The sequence below is a fragment of the Myotis nattereri genome (assembly GCF_964212035.1).
Source record: "Myotis nattereri genome assembly, chromosome: X".
In the NCBI taxonomy this organism is placed as follows: Eukaryota; Metazoa; Chordata; class Mammalia; order Chiroptera; family Vespertilionidae; genus Myotis; species Myotis nattereri.
This window is the reverse complement of record NC_138078.1, coordinates 148,605,039-148,626,961: the sequence shown is the minus strand read 5'-3', so window position 1 is coordinate 148,626,961 and position 21,923 is coordinate 148,605,039. Positions and strand designations below refer to the sequence as shown.

The window sequence follows — 21,923 nt, the reverse complement described above, 5'->3', positions numbered from 1 at the left end:
TGCCGACTTCTGCGAATGGGCCACGAAGTTTCAATTGCACTGTACGTGCGCGCCTGCTCATGGTATTTTGTGGAAGAGCCACACTCAAGGGGCCAAAGAGCCTCATGTGGCTCGCGAACCATGGTTTGCCGAACACGGAGTTAGAGTATTGTTTGGATATGCTAAGGTTGTGGGTTTGATCCCTGGTCAGGGCACATATAAGATTCAACCAATGAGCTTTGGTTGGTGTGGCCCAGTGGCTGGACATTGACCCATGAACCAGGAGGTGATGGTTCAATTCCTGTCAGGACACATACTCAGGTTGGGGGCTCCATTCCCAGTAGGGGCCATGCAGGAAGCAGCTGATCAATGATTCACCCTCATCATTGATGTCTCTATCTCTCCCTCTCCCCTCCTCTCTCTGAAATCAAGAAAAACATATTTTAAAGAAGAATCAACCAATGAATGCATAAATAAGTGGAACAACAAATTGATCTCTCTCTCTCTCTAAAATCAATAATAATAAAAATTGAATGGTTGAAAAATGGTGATTTTTAACTCTATTATTTTTTCCACATTTAATAATTGTATTTTATTGTAAGGCACTGGTATAGACTGAATGTTTTCATTGACCCCAAATTCATATGTTGAAAACCTAATGCTGTCCCTGGCAAGTTTGACCTCCTCATCCTTGGGACCAAGGAAGGAAGAAGGGAGGTCTGATTCTCCTCTCTTGCTCTAAACTCAACTATGTCAGCCTCTATGTGGATTGATCCCAATTTTAGACACCTCACTCTACATTAATGCTATAAGACATCTCTTTTTCCTTCTGTGTTAGAAAAGGGTTTCCATGAGATAGAATGCTATTTAGACTGGATTTTTTTTAGACTGGAAATTTTATCTATGTATATAAAACCCTAATATGCAAATAGACCGAACAGTGGAACAACTGAACAACTGAACAACCAAACAACTGGTTGCTATGAAGTGCGCTAACCACCAGGGGGCACATGCGGAACATGGCGGGTATGGTGGAGCAGGTGAGGGGGGGGGAGAGGGGGAGGGGGCACCAGACCAAGGTGGGGCACTGGTCGCTGTCATCAGGATGAGCCTCTGGTGGTTACTGAAAATTCTTTGCTCCCATGCTACTTGCCCCCACTGCCGGCACCCGACGCTGGCCCCAATGGCTCGGTGCCTTCAGCGGGTGTGAGCAGCTGCCAGCCCTGATTGCCCCTGAGGGCTTCTCCACCTCCCCCTGCTTCTGAGGGGCCATGATTGGGGCAGCAGCTGCCGCTCACACTCGCTGCTGGCGCCGGCCCCAATCACTCCGCGCCATCAGTGGGTACAAGTGGATCTGTGCAGTCAGCACTTGGGAGCAGCAGCAGCTGGAGCAGGGCTGCTCCAGGGGCCGCAGCGGGAGGGGCCCAGTGGGGGTGGGAGGATGGGCCAATATCCATCCTTGCGCCCATTGCAGCCTCTTGGCCCACAGTTCCTTTCAAGGTGCATGAATTTGTGCTCTGGGCCCCTAGTATAATCTATAAAATTGTCCCCAGCTTTATTGAGAAATAACTGACAATTGGTTTTTCTATTATTCTGATCATTGGGCTTGAAAATTGAAAATGTACAAACCTACACATTTGCTTACTTTCACGAAAACATGGAAATACTATAGGTAGCATATAATGAACTTTAAAAAAAATTAATTGGAAAAAAAAGAACCTTATCTGTTGGTTTAATGGTGTGTTTTTCACCAATTTGGATTACAGGAATAACAAATTCAAATTATGTTCAATACATTTTATTAGGAAAGACTTCTTACTTTGAGAGTACGTTATTAAAGCTGGGGACAGTGAAACAAAGGCGGGCTCAGGACAGCAGAAGCAACTGGGGAGAGACAGGGAGGCTGCTTTGGATCTCTAGAAATGTTACAGGAAAGTGAGGCCAGGCGGGGCTGCTGTCAGCTCACTGGAAAGTCAGAGAAAAGGCGGCCTTGGAGACAGGTGTAGGGGGTTAGCCCCTGACAGCTGCTATTCCCCATTGCTCCCCTGCTTGCAAGTCTCAAGGGGTCACTCAGAGTTTAAGAGATGCATACCTATGGAGGAAGAAGAGGGGGAAGGGAGAGGCGGGGGTGTACTCCCCAGAGGAAGAGTGGGCAGGACTTTTCCTAAAATAATGTTTATTTTAGGTTTACTTGTAAATTTCCCACACTCTGCCCCCAGGGTTGTATATGAAAAATGTCTTCAAGAAATAGTCAGAAGTTGAAACTTCCATACTCTGCTGTAGACGGAAAACTTAGAGTTGCATTTCCACTCGTTTAAAAGTACCTTTATTTTTTTTTCCAATTACAGTTTAATTATTATTTTGTTGACTTTCAGTTGCTGGTTTGTAGCAAGGCTCAGACCTGCACCGCCTCCCATTGGCTGGGGCAGCCCAAAGCCCACCTCCTATGCGTAGCTATTGGTTTGCTAGTGGCTCCTCTGGATTTGAAGTCCGTTCTCACATTACATGCGGAGGTGAAGGAGAGTCTATCAACGCCGGTGGCATCCCAAAGCCAGCCTTCCACTGCACTGCCATTAGCTGATCTCGCTGCCTGTCGGGGGCCTGGAGCGCAGAATGGCTCCCTGCAGACTGCAGCCTAGCGGAGCCAGTAGTTGAGACCGATGAGTCAGGCCACTGGGGACTGCAGCTTTATCTGGGGGGGGGGGGGGGGTGCACGGTCATGTCTCCCAAAATGGGTAGCTGAGAGAAAGGCTGCCCGAGGTGGCGTTCCGTTCGTGGGAGTGGCTCAGGCACGCAGGACTGCTGGCTGGGTCCAAGATTCCTTAAGGAGGTGCCCCTGGCCTGCACCCTGTTCAAACAACTTTTTTAAAGTATATATTTTTTATTGATTTCGGAGAGGAAGGGAGAAATAGAAACATCAATGAGAATCATTGACTGGCTGCCTCTGCACACCCCTATTGGGGATCGAGTCCATAACCCAGGCATGTGCCTTTGACTGGAATTGAACCCAGAAACCTTCAGTCTGCAGGCGGACGCTCTATTCAGTGAGCAAACCAGCCAGGGCTGTCTGAATGCTTTTTTACCAACTTGAAGTACTGGAGCTCTCTCTCCTCTGTCCCTCCAGTTAGGGCAACCTGAACCTCAATTTGCTCAGCTGTAAAATGGGTAGGATTACAACCGCAGTCAGTGAACACTTCAGATTTTGTGTGTTTTCCAGACATGTTTCTAAGAATTTAAAACCAACAATAAAAGCCAACAGCCACTTTAAAATCTTTACAATTTCCAGATGGATATTTTCTAGGTGGATGTCAGAAAACCATAATCTGCTAGTTCAGGTTTTAATTTTTGTTTTAATAGGTGGTGCACCTGATGGTTTTAATGTGATGACGATGATGATAAAAATTCAAATTCATTTAAGACCTTCATGACTTGTCAAGTACCTGTGAAGAAGTACCGGGCTGAAGTTGTGCCAGTTGGGATGGGTTTGGAGTGAGTCCTTGAGAAAGAAAGCATTGCCCTTGAGTGATCCATGACCCCCCTCACCCTCCATCCCTCCTCTCCGCACAGCCTGCGGCATTTTGCTCATCTTTTTGTAACAGAGCCAGAAATATGTCTTCAAACACTGTCTAGAAATTAAAGTTTTAAAACTAAAAAATACTGCCCAGCTGGTGTGGCTCAGTGTTTGAGCATTGACCCATGAACCAGGAGGTCACGGTTCAATTCCCAGGTTGTGGGCTTGATCCCCTGAGTGGAAAGTGCAGGAGGCAGCAGATCCATGATTCTCTCTCATCACTGATGTTTCTCTCTCTCCCTCTCCCTTCCTCTCTGAAATTAATCTATACTAATAAAAGGGTAATATGCTAATTAGACCAGACATCTTCTGGACATCCTTCCAGACGTCCTTCTGGACAAAGCCATGGTGGTGGGGGCTGAGGCAGAGGCAGTTAGGGGTGATCAGGCTGGCAGGGGAGAGCAGTTGGGGCAATCAGGCTGGCAGGGGAGAGAAGTTAGGGGCAATCAGGCAGGCAGGCAGGTGAGTGGTTAGGAGCCTGCAGTCCTGGATTGCAATAGGGATGTCCCAGATTGGAGAGGGTTCAGGCCAGGCTGAGGGACCCCCCCCCCCATGCACAAATTTCATGCATCGGGCCTCTAGTAAAAATATATTAAAAAATAAAATACACTGCACTGGCCCCAAAATTCTTCTTCCTTTTGGCGAGCATTTTGGAGCCCCTCACTGAGTTCCCACTGGAGTTTTTCCTGACCCAATGTAGTGGTATGGCTCCTGCACTGGGAGATGGGGTGGGGTCCAGGGATTCAATTTCAGAAAAGGGAATTTTTCAAAAACATTTCTCTAATCAATAATTTGTAAGAAGTCTAAATATTTAGAATTATGTTTAAAACCATTTTTTTTGCCATGCACTTTTAACATAAGGTATATTTTACATTCAATAAGATGTGCCCGTTTTCACTATAGAGTCTGATGAATTTTGAACTGTCCAATCACCTCTGAAAATTCCTTCATGCCCTTCTCAGTCATTCTCTCACAAGACAATCAGTCTGATTTCCTTCACTACAGATTAGTTTTGCCTGGTTTGGAGTTTCATACAAATGGAACAATACAGTATTTCTCTTTTGTGTCTGGCTCCTTGCACTTCACCTTATATCAATAAGATTCATAGACACATGAAGCAGTTTGTTCCCTTTTGTTGCTCCGTAGTGAAAAACATGATGTAAATGGAGCCACTTTAAAAGGGAGGTCAGAGCTGCCATCCTGGAGGAACTGCCCTCCATGTCTTATTCCTCAAACCTTTGGAATGTGTAAAGTGGGCAAAATAACCTTCGGACTAGACCTAAAGCAGCATTGTATCTCAAACAACTGTTTGCAAAGATAACAAGAAAGAAGATATTAAGACTAATGGACTGAAAATTAACAACATTCTTTACCCTAGCTGGTTTGGCTTAGTGGATAGAGCATTGACCTGTGGTCTGAAGGGTCCCGGGTTTGATTCCGGTCAAGGGTACTTACCTCAGTTGGGTGGTGAGGATTAAAAAATAATAGTAAAGAAATCCTTCCCTACTCTTATCCTATATAATAAAGAGGTAATATGCAAATTGACCCTCACACCCTCACATCACCAGATGGCCACACTATGTCATCACAAGATGGCCGCTCCTACGTTGTCACAAGATGGGGGTGACCAGGCCTGCAAGGGAGGGCAGTTGGGGGGGACCAGGCCTGCAGGGGAGGGCAGTTGGGGGTGATCGGGCCAGCAGGGAAGCAGTTAGGTGTCAATCAGGCTGGCAGGGGAGTAGTTAGGGGGCTATCAGGCTGGCAGGCAGGCGAGTTGTTAGGAGCCAGCAGTCTCGGATTGTGAGAGGGATGTCTGACTGTGGGTTTAGGCCTGATCCCACAGGGGTCCCAGATTGGAGAGGGTGCAGGCTGGGCTGAGGGACATGCCCCCCCCAGTGCACAAATTTCGTGCACCAGGCCTCTACTGTCAATATATTACCTTATTTTAAAAAAATTCTTTAGAATTAGCATCATACTGTTAGCTTATTTGCACTTATAAAAATGCCTTCTTTCTATTGAGGTACTAATCCCTCTTCCCTTTCTCATAAATATGCCTTGCCTTACCTCCTAATCTGAACATTATTTTTGTTTCTGCTTGAATCACTACTTTCTAAATAGCTATTCTTTGGATCTCAAAAAACGCTTGTTGTCTCTCATTTTGACCTTTTAATTTTAGGTTAACAGTAGTATTCCATGATCCCATTGTTGTACCATTTGACACTCACAGTAGCAATCCATGTAAGCTCCAGTTGCTTCGCATTCTCATCATTATGTGCTATTTATTGTCAGTCTTTTTAATTTTAGCTGTTGAGTGGTGGAGACAGAATAGAAAAGGGGCCATGGGAAATGGAGGTTGTATGACAGGCCAGTAGGTAGAACTTTTGTCTCTCTCTCCTTACAGGTAGAGAAAGCACTTTACAAATACAAGTTGAAGCATGTTGAGGCCCCCTCACCTAGTAACTTTTCTCTGATCCTTCCCACTTCAAAGAGGGCTGCTGTGGCTCCAAACATGAGATTGTAATCACTTCAATTACAAAAGGCTGTTGATGCTGCTGGGGAAAGAATTAAAATCTTGTGCCAACCTGGGGAATCCTCTCCACAGAGGTAGAAAGGAAAAATAGTTTTATTTATTGTAAATGTTAAATCAGACTGAAATGGACATCCCAAGCAATTTGCTAAAGAGTTTGCAGAAGACAAAAAAACAAAACAAAACAAAAAAAACAAAAAAACAAACAAAAAAAAACAACCCTCACCTTTTATACAGCCAGGGAGATACAACCCGTTACATGTATGTTCTCAAGAAAGACAATAACTTGTCCTCAAGTAAGAGAATTTTACAGCACCATTTGCTACACCTAGTTCGCCTCAAATTCACCTGGCAATTGGCATAGCCATCTGCCCTTATCCAAAGGAAAAATAAAACCCGAATCTTTGACAAGCAGCTAACCATCTGGAGCTAGCTGCCTAGATCTCATTCCTGAGACTGAGATAGGGATGCTATCTTCCCTGATGTTTACATTTCAAAGAGATGACTCCAAGGCCCTTACTAGTAAGAACAACATTCTTGGGTCATAAAACTGTCAGGAGGCCTATTTATCTTTTAAAGAGATTTACATACATCTCAAAGGGACAGAACACATTTTACAAATTTCTGATGTGTGTGTGTGTGTGTGTGTTTGCGTGCGCGCGTGTTTTAAGGAAGTGCTCTAAGAAAAGGGAGGGTGGAAAGTCTCTTTCACTTTTGACACCAGGTAAAAGTCATTTTTAAAGAAATTGTATTTACCCTTCGATTCCTCCACACATTTCGCTGCGCCTGTGCCCCATTCCATGCCCACACTCCCCCCACCCCTGCCCCCTTCTTCACCTGGCCAACTATGACCAGACTTTCAAAACCCTTATCAACTCCATTCCTAACGGAAGCTTGTCAGAACAGCAGGCTGCTCCTCCTAGGGCCAGACCCCCAGCCCGACAACACTAGCGAACGGCTCTGATCAAAAGCCATTACTCTCAGAATTGGAAAAGGTCGCAGATATTTGGTGTGTTTCCGACCCGTTTCAAAGACGGTAAAACTGAGACCCAGGAAAATCCCAACTGGCTACTTAGGGTTCCAGGTCACTGGAGCAAAAAGGGCACTTAAAGATTCAGGAAACTAAAGTCATCTCCAAGTGACCGAAAACTTAGCCTGCTTTACTCTGCCTTGGCACATTTGGAGTTAAAGCCCGCGCACGCAGGTTTCCTCCTGATTGCGCCTGCGCAAATCAGGCCTTGCGAATTTGCCCCCGACCCTGACGTTTCAAGCGGCCCCTCCTAATCCGGAACACGAACCACATTCCGCCGGCCCTGCTTTGACAGACGTGACCCTTATCCAATAAGAATAGAGGACTGAGTCCTGCGGCGCCAATGGCGACAGCCCGAGGGGCGGTGGAGGCGGACTTTACGAGGAAACAAGAAGACAGGCTCAAGATGGAGGCGGCGGCGGCCGCTGCGGCCTGACAGGTGAGGGCGGGCCCGGCAGGGTTAGGTTTCTGGAGCGGTCGCCGGGCTTGGACAGACAGCCGGGACCGAAAGCTTAGCTCCAGGGTGACTGCGCCTGGGCCCCGGCACCCCCTACCCGGAACCGGAGGAGTGGTTTGACCCGGGGCGAGACCATCGTCGATAGCCAGGGGTAGCGGTGGGTGGACAGGAGTCCGGGGGGCCAGGCTGCGGGGGGGTGGTTTCGCCCGCTGAGGGTGGTAGCACGCCTGCGCAGAGTGGAAGGCCCTCGGTGGGCGGGGCCGTGCGAATGGGTCTTGGGCTGTGGTGTGTTGTACCGGGATCCCCGCTAAACCTCCTTAAGGTATCTGATGACCCTTCCTTACCAACAACGGACAGTGAGTGGAGACGGGGCTCACTACTCGCTTTATTATTCTGGATCAGTGTCTAACCCACAAGGAGAATGTTTGAGGATTCTCCCTTTACGCCTCCTTAACCCACCCTAGCTTCTTCCATTGTCACCAGAAATACTAGTATGTCTGTGACCCGTTCATTCGTTGACAGGGATCCTTTGGTTTTTGTTTGTTTGTTTGTTTTATATTTTGATTGATTTTTAGAGAGGGAGAGAGACGTTGAAACATCAATGATGAGAGAATCATGGATCAGCTGCCTCCTGCACGCCCCCTACTGGGGATCGAGCCCGCAACCAGGGCATGTGCCCTTGACTGGAATCCTACCCGGGACCCTTCAGTCCAGGCCGATGCTCTATCTAGTGAGCCACACCAGCCAGGGCTGACAGGGATCCTTTTGGAGCCTCCCTGCTTGACCCCCATTCACCTGACCTCAGCAATGACTGGTGATGCACCATTACCCACCTGACAATGTCTGCTGATGACCACTGTCCACTCTTCTGCCCATTAGAGTCTCCAGTGACCTTTGCTAACATCTCCTTCAGCATAGTGTCTTCTGATCCTCTGTGAACTTCCTGTCACAGTCTGGTGACTCTCTTTAGCCACCTAACAGTGTCTGGGAGCCTACCATCATTACTGCCCAGGGCTTAGGGATGGCCACAGGACCCTTGAGAACATTCTGGTGCAATTCCCATTTTTCCCCAAAGGGCAACATCTGATGATCTCCCATTTGTTCCCCTTCACCCTGTGTGTGACTTTTCCTTCAGCACAGGATCTGGTAACCCCCTCCTCCATTAAAAAGGCAGGACAGCCCAGCTGGTGTGGTTCAGTGATTGAACTTTGACCTATGAACCAGGAGGTCACGATTCGATTCCCATCAGGGCACATGCCCAGGTTGTGAGCTTGATCTGCAGTAGGGGGCGTGTAGGAGGCAGCTGATCATGATTCTCTCTCATTATTGATGTGTCTATCCCGCTCTCCCTCTCCCCTCCTCTCTGAAGTTAATAAAAAAAATATTTTTATAAAAGGCAGGACAGCCTGTTCGTGCCCATTATGTATCTGGCATACCCCAGTGCAGTGCGTGCTGACTTCTCCATTAGTCCCCAGCAGACTTTGTACTCCTGTGCCCTCCAGGACAGTGTGTGCTGTCTCTCATTGTGTTATCACACCCCCACCTGGCCCCATGCAGGGACCTTGGCAGAGCTGAGCAGAGGAGGAACTGGACCGACTTCAAGGTGTTACTAAGTTCCCTTGGACAGCTTTGTGGAAATGAGGCTGCTGGGGGTGATGTGGAGCCTGCAGATTGATATTTTTTGTCTCCTGCCGCTGTGATTCCAGACTATCATTATTGGACTACTGACTTCCTTCTCTGTCTTCTAGGAGCCCCATGGCACCTGCCCAGCCCCACCTCAGCCCATCTTGACAAAGTCCTAGGCTCCATGGAGCCACCACGGGGCCCCCCTGCCAACGGGGCCGAGCCGTCCCGGGCAGTGGGCACCGTCAAAGTGTACCTGCCCAACAAGCAACGCACAGTGGTGAGTCTGATGGGAGCAAAACTGGCAGGGGTGCAGATGGACCCAGTTGTAAATCTTGGATCAGAAGGGTAGCTAGGGATGGGTGGAAGATTTCGCCAAGGGATAGGAGAGTTGGCTGGGATCCCAGTAGGGCTCTAACCCCCCCCCCCCCCATCTACACAGGTGACTGTCCGGGATGGCATGAGTGTCTACGACTCTCTAGACAAGGCTCTCAAGGTGCGGGGTCTCAATCAGGATTGTTGCGTGGTCTACCGGCTCATCGAAGGGTAAGTGTGGCAAACACATACACTGCCCCTCTGGCTGCCCAGTCTCCTATCCCCTCCTCAGAGTCATCTGACTCCTTCTTCACTCTGTTGTAGAGTCTCCATTAGTCTTCCCTTAGTTCAGTGAATCCGTGAGTCCAACCAGCTTGTGTTTCATTACTTCGTTAGTTCATTGACCTGTAAGGTCAGCAACACACTCTCTGCTTGGTCCCCAACAAGTCTTCACCTGCTCCATCTATTTTGTTCATTTATTTTGTTCTTTCGCTATTTCATTGATTTGTCAGCTCTCTCCTACCTCTGCTTTCCCATATTCTGCCTGCTGAGTCGTTTATTCTGGGGTTCCTTAATTTTTTACTCAATTCACACATTGCTTTTTATTTGTTGTTTTGATGCCTCATCAGCCGTTTTTTTCAGAGGCTTGCTTAGCACTTCTGAGACTTAGTTGTTAATTCAGCATCTCATTTGCTCATCACCTTCTGGGTGAGAACATGGACTCGTCACACTGTCCTGCCACTCACAATCTCTGAGGCATTAGGCAAGTAAGCCACTTTATCCCTCTGAGCTTCAGCTTCCCCATCTGTGAAGTGGGGCAATGATAGTAACTAGTCCCTAGGGTTGCTGTGATTAGAATGGAACATGCCAGGTATTACTCCACAGATCCGACTTGGGGGACTTTCAGGGATTCCTTGCCTTCCCAGAGCCCCTGTCCACCCTCCTACTCACTCCCTTCCTTGCCTCCTGCAGGCGAAAGACAGTCACTGCCTGGGACACAGCCATTGCCCCCCTGGATGGCGAGGAGCTCATTGTTGAGGTCCTTGAAGATGTACCACTGACTATGCACAATTTTGTGAGTGCAGGGTGGATAGTGGGGGCAGACCCTGGGTGTGTGTGTAGGGGGGTCCTTGACCAGGCCTCAACCTTCCCTGCTCTGTGGCAACAGGTACGGAAAACGTTCTTCAGCCTGGCGTTCTGTGACTTCTGCCTTAAGTTTCTGTTCCATGGCTTCCGCTGCCAAACCTGTGGCTACAAGTTCCACCAGCATTGTTCCTCTAAGGTCCCCACAGTCTGTGTTGACATGAGTACCAACTGCCGACAGTGAGCCTGGCCTGGGGTGGGTTGGTGGGGGTGTGTGGGGAGGACACATGCCCAGACACTAGAGTCTTATGCATGGCTGACCCTTATCCCCTTGCTCTATACCCTAATGCCCTCAAGGTACTACCACAGTATCCAGGATTTGTCTGGAGGCTACAGACAGCATGAGGCTCCCTCCAACCGTCCTCTGAATGAGCCACTAACCCCTCAGGGTTCCAGGTAGGGATGCCTAAGCTGAAGGGCTGCTGTCTAAACAAAAAGATCTGGAGACTATAAGCCATTTGTTTTCCAAGTACAAGTGAAAGTTTATTTGGGAAGTCACAGAGCCTGTCTGGGTAGCTCAGCTGGTTGGAGCATCATCCCGTGCACCAAAAGGTTGCCAGTTCAATTCCTGGTCAGGGCACATACCTGGGTTGCGGGTTCAATCCTTGGTCAGGGTATGTATGGAAGGCAACTGATGGATGTTTCTCACGTCAATGTCCTCTCTCTTTCCCCCTGCCTCTTGGATGAGGATTTTTTTAAAAAGATAAATAAAGTAAAAGAAAGTCACAGAGGTAGAAAAAGTGAGCCATCTGGGCTGTGGGGGCTCAGGACACAAATTATAGAGGCAAAAGAAGGGCTCTTAGAGCTTAGGAGAGAGAGAGCACCCTGAGGGAAGAAGAGGGGGAAAATGCCAGGTGTGCTCCAGAGAGACAGAGAGAGAGAATGCCAACCACAAGCCATTCTCCATTTACTTGACAAACATTTGCTGAGCACCTACAAGTGTAGGTAAGGGCATCAAGCTTTGGGACCTTAAGTAAATCACCCAATGTTTCTAGGCCTCAGATTTCTCATCTGTAAAGAGGGGATAAGGATACTTTTTACCACATATCGTTCTGGTGAGAGTTAAGTGAATTAAGATGTGTCCAGTGCTTGGAAGAAGGGTATAAGTTCTTATTCATTATAAACATGTATATGTTTATGCTCAAGCCTTTCCATTTTGAAATACATGTTATTTTATTATAAGTTCCCTTTTATTTCTCCTTTATGTTAAGTATTTCTATATAAAAATACATTATTGCTCTAATATATCAAAAGTTTATTACATGTGCATTTTATATATCTATTATATATCTTATAACATCTATATTTACATGGTATATGTTAATGTATCATGTGTTAGATTTATATTTTTTATATAATGTAGAACAGATGTTTTTATGTAATATATAAAATAATAAAGTTAGGGCATTATGTTATTTTTAATTATGGGATGAATTATGTATGAATTTCATTTTAGGATAGTGGGAGGGAACATTAAGGAATACTTTTGTGGCACTAGCTGGATTGGTTCAGTGGATAGAGTGTTGGCCTGCAGACTAAAGGGTCCCAGGTTCGATTCCAGTCAAGGGCACATGCCCGGGTTGTGGGCTCCATCCCCAGTGTGGGGTGTGCAGGAGGCAGCTGATCAATGATTCTCTTATCATTGATGTTTCTATCTCTCCCTCCCCCTTCCTGTCTGAAATCAATAAAAAATATATATATTTTAAAAAGAAATACTTTTGTGCCCTAGCTGATTTGACTCAGTGGATTGAGCATTGGACCATGGACTAGAGTGTCCTGGGTTTGATTCTGGTCAAGGGCATATACCTTTGTTGCAGGCTCCATCATGCAGGAGGCAACCAATATATATGTCTCTCTTGCATTGATGTTTCTCTCTGTCTCTCCCTCTCCCACTCTCTCTAAAAATCCATGGAAAAGTATCCTCATCTGAAGATTAACAACAACAAAAAAAGAATTTTTGTAATGTCATATATATACATATACATATATGTATAACATGTACATATAGCATATCCTATATAATAAAGGTGTAATATGCAAATCGACCGAATGGCAGAATGACCAGTCACTATGATGCGCACTGATCACCACGGGGCAGATGCTCGATACAGGAGCTGCTCCTGGTGGTCAGTGCGCTCCCTCAGGAGGAGTGCAGCTCAGCTAGTGGCTGGCAAGTGCAGTGGTGGTGGGAGCCTCTCCTGCCTCTGCTGCAGGCGGGCAGTAAGGAGCGAGGGGTCCCAGACTGGGAGAGCCCTGGATTGCAAGAGGGATGTTTGACTGCTGGCTTAGGCCCAATCCTCAGTGGGGGATCAGGACTAAGCCAGCAGGCTGACATCCCCTGAGGGGGCGCAGGCTGGGCTGAGGGACACCCCTCCAGTGCACAAATCTTGTGCACCAGGCCTCTAGTATAACATAATATGTATAGTTTGAAACATTATAATTTTAATATAAATCATGTATATCATATAACACATGCTATATTTGAATAGTACATATAGTTATAAAGTATTATATATTACTCTTTCCTCCACTGTCAGTGTGGCTCATTGTCCCTCCTTTAGGTCTTTCCTCAGATGTCACCTCCTTAGAGAAGCCCTTCCTGACATCACCAGTGATACTTTCTGTCTCCTTATTTTGCTTTATTTTTTCCTTTATTGCACCTATCACCATCAGACACATTAAGTATTCTTTTTTTTCTTTTCTTTTCTCTTTCCCTACTGGAACATTAGCCCCATGAGGGTAAAAACTTTTGTTTTGCCCACAGTTTGTTTAATACGTAGCATGGTATCTGGCATACAGCAGGTACTCAATAAGTGTTTCTTGAACAAATGAATGATAGTACTAACAGTGAATGTTTGCTCTGTGTGAGCTAATCACATGTTTATGATGGGGCAGGAGCGGGGGGCGGCTTGACTGGTCCTCCCATTCATTGGACAGTGATTTCAAGTCTCTCCTCTGGCAGCTCCAGCTCCCAGCACCGAGACCCTGAACACTTCCCCTTTCCTGCCACGGCCAATGCCCCCCTGCAGCGCATCCGCTCCACGTCTACTCCCAATGTCCATATGGTCAGCACCACAACCCCCCTGGACTCCAGTCTCATCCAGGTTGGTATCGAGGGGGCAGTCACGGGGAACCACAAGGCAGAGGGGGAGCCATTCCTGTTGGCCTCCACTTCTCTCTGACTGCTCTCCCTCTTCTTCCAGCTCGCTGCCCAGAGTTTCAACGCTGAAGGTGAGCCCCCCGCTACCTGTGCCTTGAGCCCCCCTGCATCCTACTTGCCTCCACTCATATTCTCTTCACAACCACAGCTGCTGGTAGTAGAGGTGGCAGTGATGGAGTGCCCCGGGGGAGCCCCAGCCCGGCTAGTGTATCCTCAGGGAGGAAGTCCCCACATTCCAAGTCCCCCTCAGAACAGCGGGAGAGGAAGTCCTTGGCTGATGACAAGAAGAAAGTGGTAAGCTCCAGGGGGAACCTGTGGGGGGCACCACAGGCTGAGCGATAAGGGATGTGGGCAGGCCCCTGAGATGCCGCCCATGTGGCCCACAGAAGAATCTGGGGTACCGGGACTCGGGCTATTACTGGGAGGTGCCACCCAGTGAGGTGCAGCTGCTGAAGAGGATCGGGACGGGCTCGTTTGGCACCGTGTTTCGCGGGCGGTGGCATGGCGATGTGGCTGTGAAGGTGCTCAAGGTGGCCCAACCCACAGCTGAGCAGGCCCAGGCCTTCAAGAACGAGATGCAGGTGCTCAGGTGAGATTGCACGTGTGTGTGGAAGCGGGGAGAGGGCAGTGGGCATGGCCTTGGCACCTCCAGGGAAAGGCCATGCCCGGGCGCTTCTGCACATCACCTGTGTTTGTGTCGTTGCAACCATAAACATTAAGTTGTATCAAGAGTGTCCCTCTCCCCTCTGGGAAACAGGTATGTCTAGAGGACCTCTGATGATGTGATTGTTTGTGTTTGGGTTAATACTGACATTAATTAACAGCTCTGGCTCTAAAACGTGGGTCTTGTTTGCCTGCTGTGAAATGGGCAGGGGTGGGGAACCTTTTTTCTGCCAAGGGCCATTTGGATATTGATAACATCATTTGAAAACCATACAAAATTATCAACTTGAAAATTAGGTCAGACATATAATTAACTCACCCCTAATGCCTTGGCAGGGCCAGACCCAATGATTTCTTGGGCCATATATGGCCCAAGGGCCTGGCATTCCCAACCCCTGCCATAGGACATTAACACCATTGAGTGCATCATTAACACCATTGAATGCGCTTACATGAATAGCATAATGCTAGTTAACTGCATTGCCAGGAAGGCTTGCATCCTTTCTCCTCTGCTTGTACTGTGTCATTAGTATTATGCTTATTGTGTTGCATTCTTGTCATTAATATATTATGATAATGCCATTATTTAAAGAATAGTATTACAGTTGACCCTTGAACAACACGGATCCACTTACACGTGGGCCTTTTTTCAACCATACTGTAAATGTATTTTCTCTTCCTCATATTTTCTTAACAGTTTCTTTCCTCTAGCTTATTTTATTGTAAGAATATAGTATATATAGTATATAACATACAAAATATTTGTCAATCAACTATGTTATCAGTAAGACTTCTGGTCAACAGTAGGCTATTAGTAGTTAAGCTTTAGGGAGTTGAAAATTATATGTGGATTTTTAACTGCATGGGGGATCAGTGCTCCTAACCCATGTGTTGCTCAAGGGTCAACAGTATTAACTATAATCATAACCATAATTTAATTATTGTTTAATTAATGATTGTAGTTGCTCTACATAACATGTCATTAATACTATATTGGCTCATTTGTGCTGAGTGTTCCCTTTTTGCCGCTCTAGTTACTCCCACTGCAAGGCTTGCTGGCATGGGCTTTCCTCTCTGACACATGAGCACAGTTGTGTTAGAGTTGATGTTCTAACCCCTTGTGCTATTTTAATATTTATCCTCATAATGGATGCCATAGTAAGAAAACTTTTTTCTTCTGTGAAATAGCAATGATTTGAGCATGCTGTTAATTTGCATTACATTAATGTTTTAACTGCCATGAAGAATGCTTATGTGCTGTTATTGGCTCTGACATGGCAAAATCGCAGAGCATCACTGATGTTACAGTTGACCCTTGAACAGTGTGGGGGTAAGGGGTGCCAACCTCCCTGCACAGTCAACAACAGATACAGAAATCTTCAGGTGTTCAAATTCCTTATATAAAATGGTGTAGATCAGTGCATACAGTCAGATTTCGGAATCCGTGGACTCCCAACCTCAGATTGAAAACTGTACAGGTAATTTATGGAAAATATCCATGTATAAGTGGATCTGTGCAGTTCAAGCCTATGCTGTTCAAGGGTCAACTGTATTTACACTTGTGCTACCATAACTGCAGTTAATCCTTCTATAAGGAATGAAGGTTTTCTTCTAAATTAGGGTTGATCTATTCATATGTGACAGAGTTCCCGTGAGGTAGAGCCAGGTACCTAGGAGCAATAACAAGGACAGTGACCTTTACAGAGGGCTTACTTGTGTTCGGTGCTGTTGTATGTGCCTTACAGATTATTTACTCACTCCTCCCAACATCTGCATAAGATAGCTAATATAATTACCACATTTGAGGAAAATGAGACACAGATTACTAGTAAGTGTCCTCCTGAGGTTGCACAGTGAGTACCTGGGGAAGCCTGGATTGGAACAGAGGATCTCACTTGAGTCCAAAGCCCAACTTCCTTACTGCTAAGTCTCTTGTGGTGATCAATCGGATATAATCACATCACTGATATTTTTACCTGGCATTTATCAATATTACACGGCTATAGTATAATATTGATAAGTTGGCATTCCACTTTCTTGTTTGTAGAATGGTCACAGGCCCAGATAATGGTCAGGGTCAGAGGTATGGCAGGTGTTGGTGATTAAGACCCTACTGGGTGGCAGAGGGGTGGGGGTAGTCATCCATCCCTCCTGCTTTTGTTGGGAGACTCAGATGAAGAAGCTCAGAACGTAAGCCCCAGCTCCGAATCAGCCCAGCAAAGATATCTCACAGAGTCATTGAATCTGACTAGGTCTGGCCCTGAGCTTCCTAAAAGGCAGGGTGGAAATGATGACAGAAGAGGGCAGTGAACAGCGTATTCCTAATGCTCAGAAAGTGAATGACAGTTCCTCTTTTCCCTCCCTGCCTGCAGGAAGACACGTCATGTCAACATCTTGCTGTTCATGGGCTTCATGACCCGGCCAGGGTTCGCCATCATCACACAGTGGTGCGAGGGCTCCAGCCTCTACCACCACCTGCATGTGGCTGACACACGCTTCGACATGGTCCAGCTCATTGATGTGGCCCGGCAGACTGCCCAGGGCATGGAGTGAGCCTCCTGGCCTAGGGACTAGGAAGGGGGCTGGGGAACCTGGGGGAGGGATATGAGGTAGCCCCCAGCCAATTTGCCACCCACTTCCACCCCCACAGCTACCTCCATGCCAAGAACATCATCCACCGGGATCTCAAGTCTAACAGTATCTATCTGTCCCTGTCTCAGAGCTGGGGTTGGGTGAGGACTTAGAGAGATGTGTCTTGTGCTGGGGGGCCGGGGGGGGGGGGCGGTTTCGGAGGATGAATAGGGAGGGGCATGTGTCACATGGCCCTTGCCAGGTGGCAGAGCTGTGGCTGGTGAGGAGCCTTTAGTAGGGTCTCCTGATCAGGGTCACAAGTATGGTGGGTATGGGTGCCCTTAGAGGGGCTTCCTATTCAGAAGTCAAGGGGCCAAGTGTAGAGGGCACTAATTGGAGCTCCCACTCAAGTCAAGGTTGTGGTGGGTTTGTGTGACATTGTGGGACTTCTGGTCAGGGTTAGAGGCATGACTGGTTTGGAGGTGTTAATGAGAGCCTCCTAGTCAGGGTGAGAGGTGTGGCTATTGGGAGTCTTGTAGTGGCCCTTGACCACGGTGGACATCTTCCTACATGAGGGGCTCACAGTGAAGATCGGCGACTTCGGCCTGGCCACGGTGAAGACAAGATGGAGCGGGGCACAGCCCTTGGAGCAGCCCTCAGGCTCTGTGCTGTGGATGGTGAGTTGGGCCAGGGGCATGTAGGGCCATGGGCTGCAGGGCTGGGCCATGGGGTGCCGAGTGGGGATAGGGATGCCTGTTTGGACTGCTCACGTTTCCCCTCATGTGGGTGGCTCTGAATTGTACCCAGTGTGGCTAGTGGGATCTGGGACTATGGACCAGCCATTGGCTGACCTTCATGGTTCTCCTGCCTGATCTGGCCTATCGAAGGCGGCTGAGGTGATCCGTATGCAGGACCCGAACCCCTACAGCTTCCAGTCGGATGTCTACGCCTATGGGGTTGTGCTGTACGAGCTCATGACCGGCTCCTTGCCTTATAGCCACATTGGCAGCCGTGACCAGGTGAGCCCCATGCCTTACCTGTAATTTCCCAGGCTAAGGGACCTCCTCAGCCCCTAAACCCCAGATTTTCTCCTTTGCACAGACCAAGAATGCCACATTTCCTCCAGAAACCCCAAATTTTCTGCGCTTAGAACTCGCACAATCCTCTGGATCTCCTGTACCCATAATCCCCTTCCCCCACAGCCACAATCCTCTGGGTCCTCAAAGTTCAGAAACTCCTAAATCTCCTATGCTCAGAAACCCCTTCAGCCCCCCAACACCCAGAAGTCCTCTGGACCCCTCGACAACTACCAGTCCTTTGGCTGGTAGTCCTTGTACTCAAAATCCTGCAAGTCCCCAAAGCCCAGAATCTCATTTCTCCCAGAAACAGAATTCCTCTGTGCTTCTGTAGTACAGAAACCTACAGTTATTCAGGCCTTGGGTATTTGGCAGGTTTTGGGGGCCCTGGCATCCACAGTACTCTAGGCCCCAGACTTGCACAGTTGTCCAGATCCAAGGCAGGCCTTCAGAAACCGAGGATCCTCTAGACTCCAGATACCAATAGTCCTACAGGCCACATGGACCCATAGTCCTCAGGCCCCAGACCCCCACAGAAATACAAGCTCCTGAGGACTAGAATACTTTAGCCCCCTCCAGACCCAGAAGTTCACATTTCTCCCAGACTCAATACTTTCCAGGTCCCTAGGCCCCCTAGAAACCTATGGACCCATAATCCTCTCGGCCCTAGACACCTGAAATCCTTGACTTTCCTCAAGCTTAAATCCCTGTGTTCTGCTAGCAGAGATTCCTTGCAAGGCCTCAGAGACCCAGAATCTGTGGATTCACAAGATACCACAATCCTCAGAGCCCCAATACCCAGAATCCCCAGTTCCCCCAAAGGAGCCTTCTAAGTTTCTTGAGAACTGAAATTCTCCAAGCCTTCCAGCCCAGATTTCTAGATCAGCCATTTCTCTCCCCCTCCCCCTCAGATTATCTTTATGGTGGGCCGTGGCTATCTGTCCCCGGACCTCAGCAAAATCTCCAGCAACTGCCCCAAGGCCATGCGGCGCCTGCTGTCTGATTGCCTCAAGTTTCAGCGAGAGGAGCGGCCCCTCTTCCCCCAGGTGGGCCGGGTAGGAGGGCTGGATACCCTGGGGAGGGGACTCTGAGAAGGAGGAATGAGATGTGAATGTGAACCATGTGTGTTTAGTGCTCAGAGGAATACAATGTGTGTGCATATACTTCCCTGTAAGGTTGGGGTCTGGTGGTATTGGGGTGCCCGTGTGACTGGATTCCCCTCCTCATGCTACCCTGCCCCTAGATCCTGGCCACCATTGAGCTGCTGCAGCGGTCACTCCCCAAGATTGAGCGGAGTGCCTCCGAACCCTCCTTGCATCGCACCCAGGCTGATGAGTTGCCCGCCTGCCTACTCAGCGCAGCCCGCCTTGTGCCTTAGGCCCCGCCCCCAGCCACCAGGGAACCAATCTCAGCCTTCTACACCAAGGAGCCTTGCTCACCAACCAATCAATGTTCCATCTTTGCCCTGATACTGCCTCAGGATTCCCCATTTCTGCCCTGGGAGATGAGGGGGTCCCCATGTGTTTTCTAATTTCTCTGGAACTGGGGGGACCCCAAAAGATTGAGACTACAGCCTCATCCATAGTTCAGTTTTCTCTTGACTTTGGGGATACTTCTAAATTTGGGAGCTCTTCCATCTACAATGGCTGGGATTTGTAGCAGGGATTCTACTCAGAAACCTCTCTGGAATTTGTGCCCGATGTGCCTTCCACTGGATTTTGGGGTCTCCAGCACCCCATGTGGATTTGTGGGGGGGTCCCTTCTGTGTCTCCCCTGTCATTCAAGGACTCCCCCCTTTCTTCACCAAGAAGCACAGAATTCTGCTGGGCCTTTGCTTGTTTATTTTGCTTCCCGACTCTTCTCGTGGGGTTCAGAGCCGCTGAGGGGTGGGGGTGAGTCCAGGCAAGGAGTGGAGGTTGGGGGAAGGTGCAGACCACACAAACAGCGCCACTGCACGCATCACCACAGGCGGCACGATGAACGAGGACCACATATGCCAAGCACGCCACGAGAGGAGGCCACGTCAGTCACAGACACAGACATCACAGCAAAGGTGGGGAAGTGGGGGACCACTGGCCTTTCATGTGCAAAGGATTCTGGGAGGATGGGTGGAGTTTGCATATTTAAAGAGAGCTGTCAGAGGCAGGAAAGTGGGGCAGGGGTCCCTGGGGAACTGAGGGGTCCTACCAGTGGGAGGAGCTCCCAATGTATTGAATAGAGTTGGGAGAGGAGGTGAAGGGAAATCCTTATGGGACTGGGTGGTGGCATTGGAAGAGGTGGGTCTCCAGAAATGGGAGATCCATGAAAGAGAGCTCAAAGATAGGGGTTTCTTAAGGATTTGGGAAAATTTGGTGGGGAACTAAGTGTGCTTGAGCAATCTCAGACCAGGAGTATGGTTTTCAAGGAATTTCAGGACCCCAGGAGGGGACTCTGTGGTGTAGGGCCAGAATGGGTTGCCTGGTGTTCGGGAACTTCTGGAAAGGAAACCATACTTTGGGAGTGGAGGTCCTCAGGAATTTGGAGGTGACCAGGAATGGGCTTCCCAAGAATTTGGGAATTCCAAACATGAGAAATAGGTTTAGGACCAGAAGTGAGGTTTCCTTAGGGACATGGGCATTCTGAGGAGTGAGAAGAAGGATCTTGGTGAACCAGGAGAGGGCTTCTCAAGGGAGTTGGAGATTCCAAAAGTGAGAAGTGGATTCAGGGCCCAGAGAGGGGTTACCCAGGGATATTGGGGGTTCTCAGGGTGGGGTGTCAGTCGGAGAAGAGGCTGGCGAAAGACTTCCTCAGGCTGCGGATGGTCTCAGCTTTCACCTCGTCCTGGCTAAGGCTGGGCCTGGGCGGGGCTGGCTCTGGAAGGTTGAAGGCATTGGTCAGAGACTGGGATTTGCTAGAGAGAGACAAGGTGGAGGAGGTGTGGGAGGAAGGGGAGAAGAGGAAGGGAGGAGGGGGAGAGAAACACAATGTTACCCCAGGCCCAGCCCCAGCCCCATCCCTGTCCCTCTGGTCCTGGGGCGGTGCCTGTGACCCTCCCCCCCCCATCAGCATGGTCCTGGTCCCTTATGGGTTATCAGGTGGGAGTCGGGGAGCCCTGGTCCAGGCCAGGAGCACTGGGATCTAAGGTAAAGAAGTCTGGGATTAATGGGAAGAGTCTTGGACTGAATCTTCTCTTCAAATCTGGGATAGACTGGGAGGAATTTGATAGAAAGATGAAGATGGACAGGGAGGTATCCAGTCCAAGGGTAAGGAGTCCAGGAGGGAGGGGGCTTATACCAAGGACAGGCTGGGAGGGACAAATCTAAGGGGGAGCAGTTGGGTAGGGCAGTGAGGACTTTTGAGCTAAGGTGGGAGCAGGTCTGGAACGGACAAGAAGAGGCAGAGGATGGTGTGATGACTTGGGAGGAGACTGAGATAGACCAGGAGGATTTGGGGATAGACCAGAAAGGAGCCTGACCAGCGATTTTCACCTGGTGTGCTACAAGAATTTTAAAATATGCAATACGTGACTATGTAGTTAGGGGACCAACCTCTTTTTCCTTAGATTGTCAATTTTTTTTTAAAATGACAACAGAGGCAACACAATAGCTGTCTGGTGTGAATGAAAGTTATACCTATTTTTTTTTTTTCGGTCACATTGGCAAAAATATTTTTTGGTGTGCCGCAGAATTTTAGTGAACAGTTTATGCCATGAGATGAAAAGTGTGTTGAAAATCGCTGGCCTACACTGTAGGAAAACTATGGGGCTGACTGGAAAGAGTGTGACGTGACGTAGGAGGACTGAACTGGTGGTAGGGGTGGGTGGGGGCAT

The 21,923-nt window shown here is 48.4% G+C and overlaps 2 protein-coding genes across 3 annotated transcripts in view; one reads left to right on the top strand and one right to left on the bottom strand.

The window, feature by feature from the left end:
- Window positions 1-7,494: 7,494 nt before the first annotated feature.
- ARAF (A-Raf proto-oncogene, serine/threonine kinase) lies at window positions 7,495-19,944 on the top strand. The gene is made up of 16 exons (XM_081081921.1): window positions 7,495-7,546; window positions 9,313-9,467; window positions 9,630-9,733; window positions 10,475-10,577; window positions 10,671-10,825; window positions 10,943-11,041; window positions 13,608-13,749; window positions 13,849-13,876; window positions 13,954-14,099; window positions 14,192-14,394; window positions 16,841-17,017; window positions 17,119-17,200; window positions 17,579-17,716; window positions 17,927-18,058; window positions 19,027-19,161; window positions 19,359-19,944. The coding sequence occupies exons 2-16, from the start codon at window positions 9,372-9,374 to the stop codon at window positions 19,491-19,493; spliced, it is 1,875 nt and encodes a 624-aa protein (XP_080938047.1). The 5' UTR covers window positions 7,495-7,546; window positions 9,313-9,371; the 3' UTR covers window positions 19,494-19,944.
- SYN1 (synapsin I) overlaps window positions 19,934-21,923 on the bottom strand; it is a 34,212-nt gene continuing 32,222 nt past the window's right edge. Inside the window, exon 13 of one of the 2 annotated variants that reach the window (XM_081081918.1) lies at window positions 19,934-21,005. In XM_081081918.1, the coding sequence (XP_080938044.1) occupies window positions 20,870-21,005 (136 nt within the window). In that variant the 3' untranslated portion in view covers window positions 19,934-20,869. The remainder of the gene's footprint in view (window positions 21,006-21,923) is intronic. The other variant, XM_081081919.1, reaches the window with a different exon arrangement.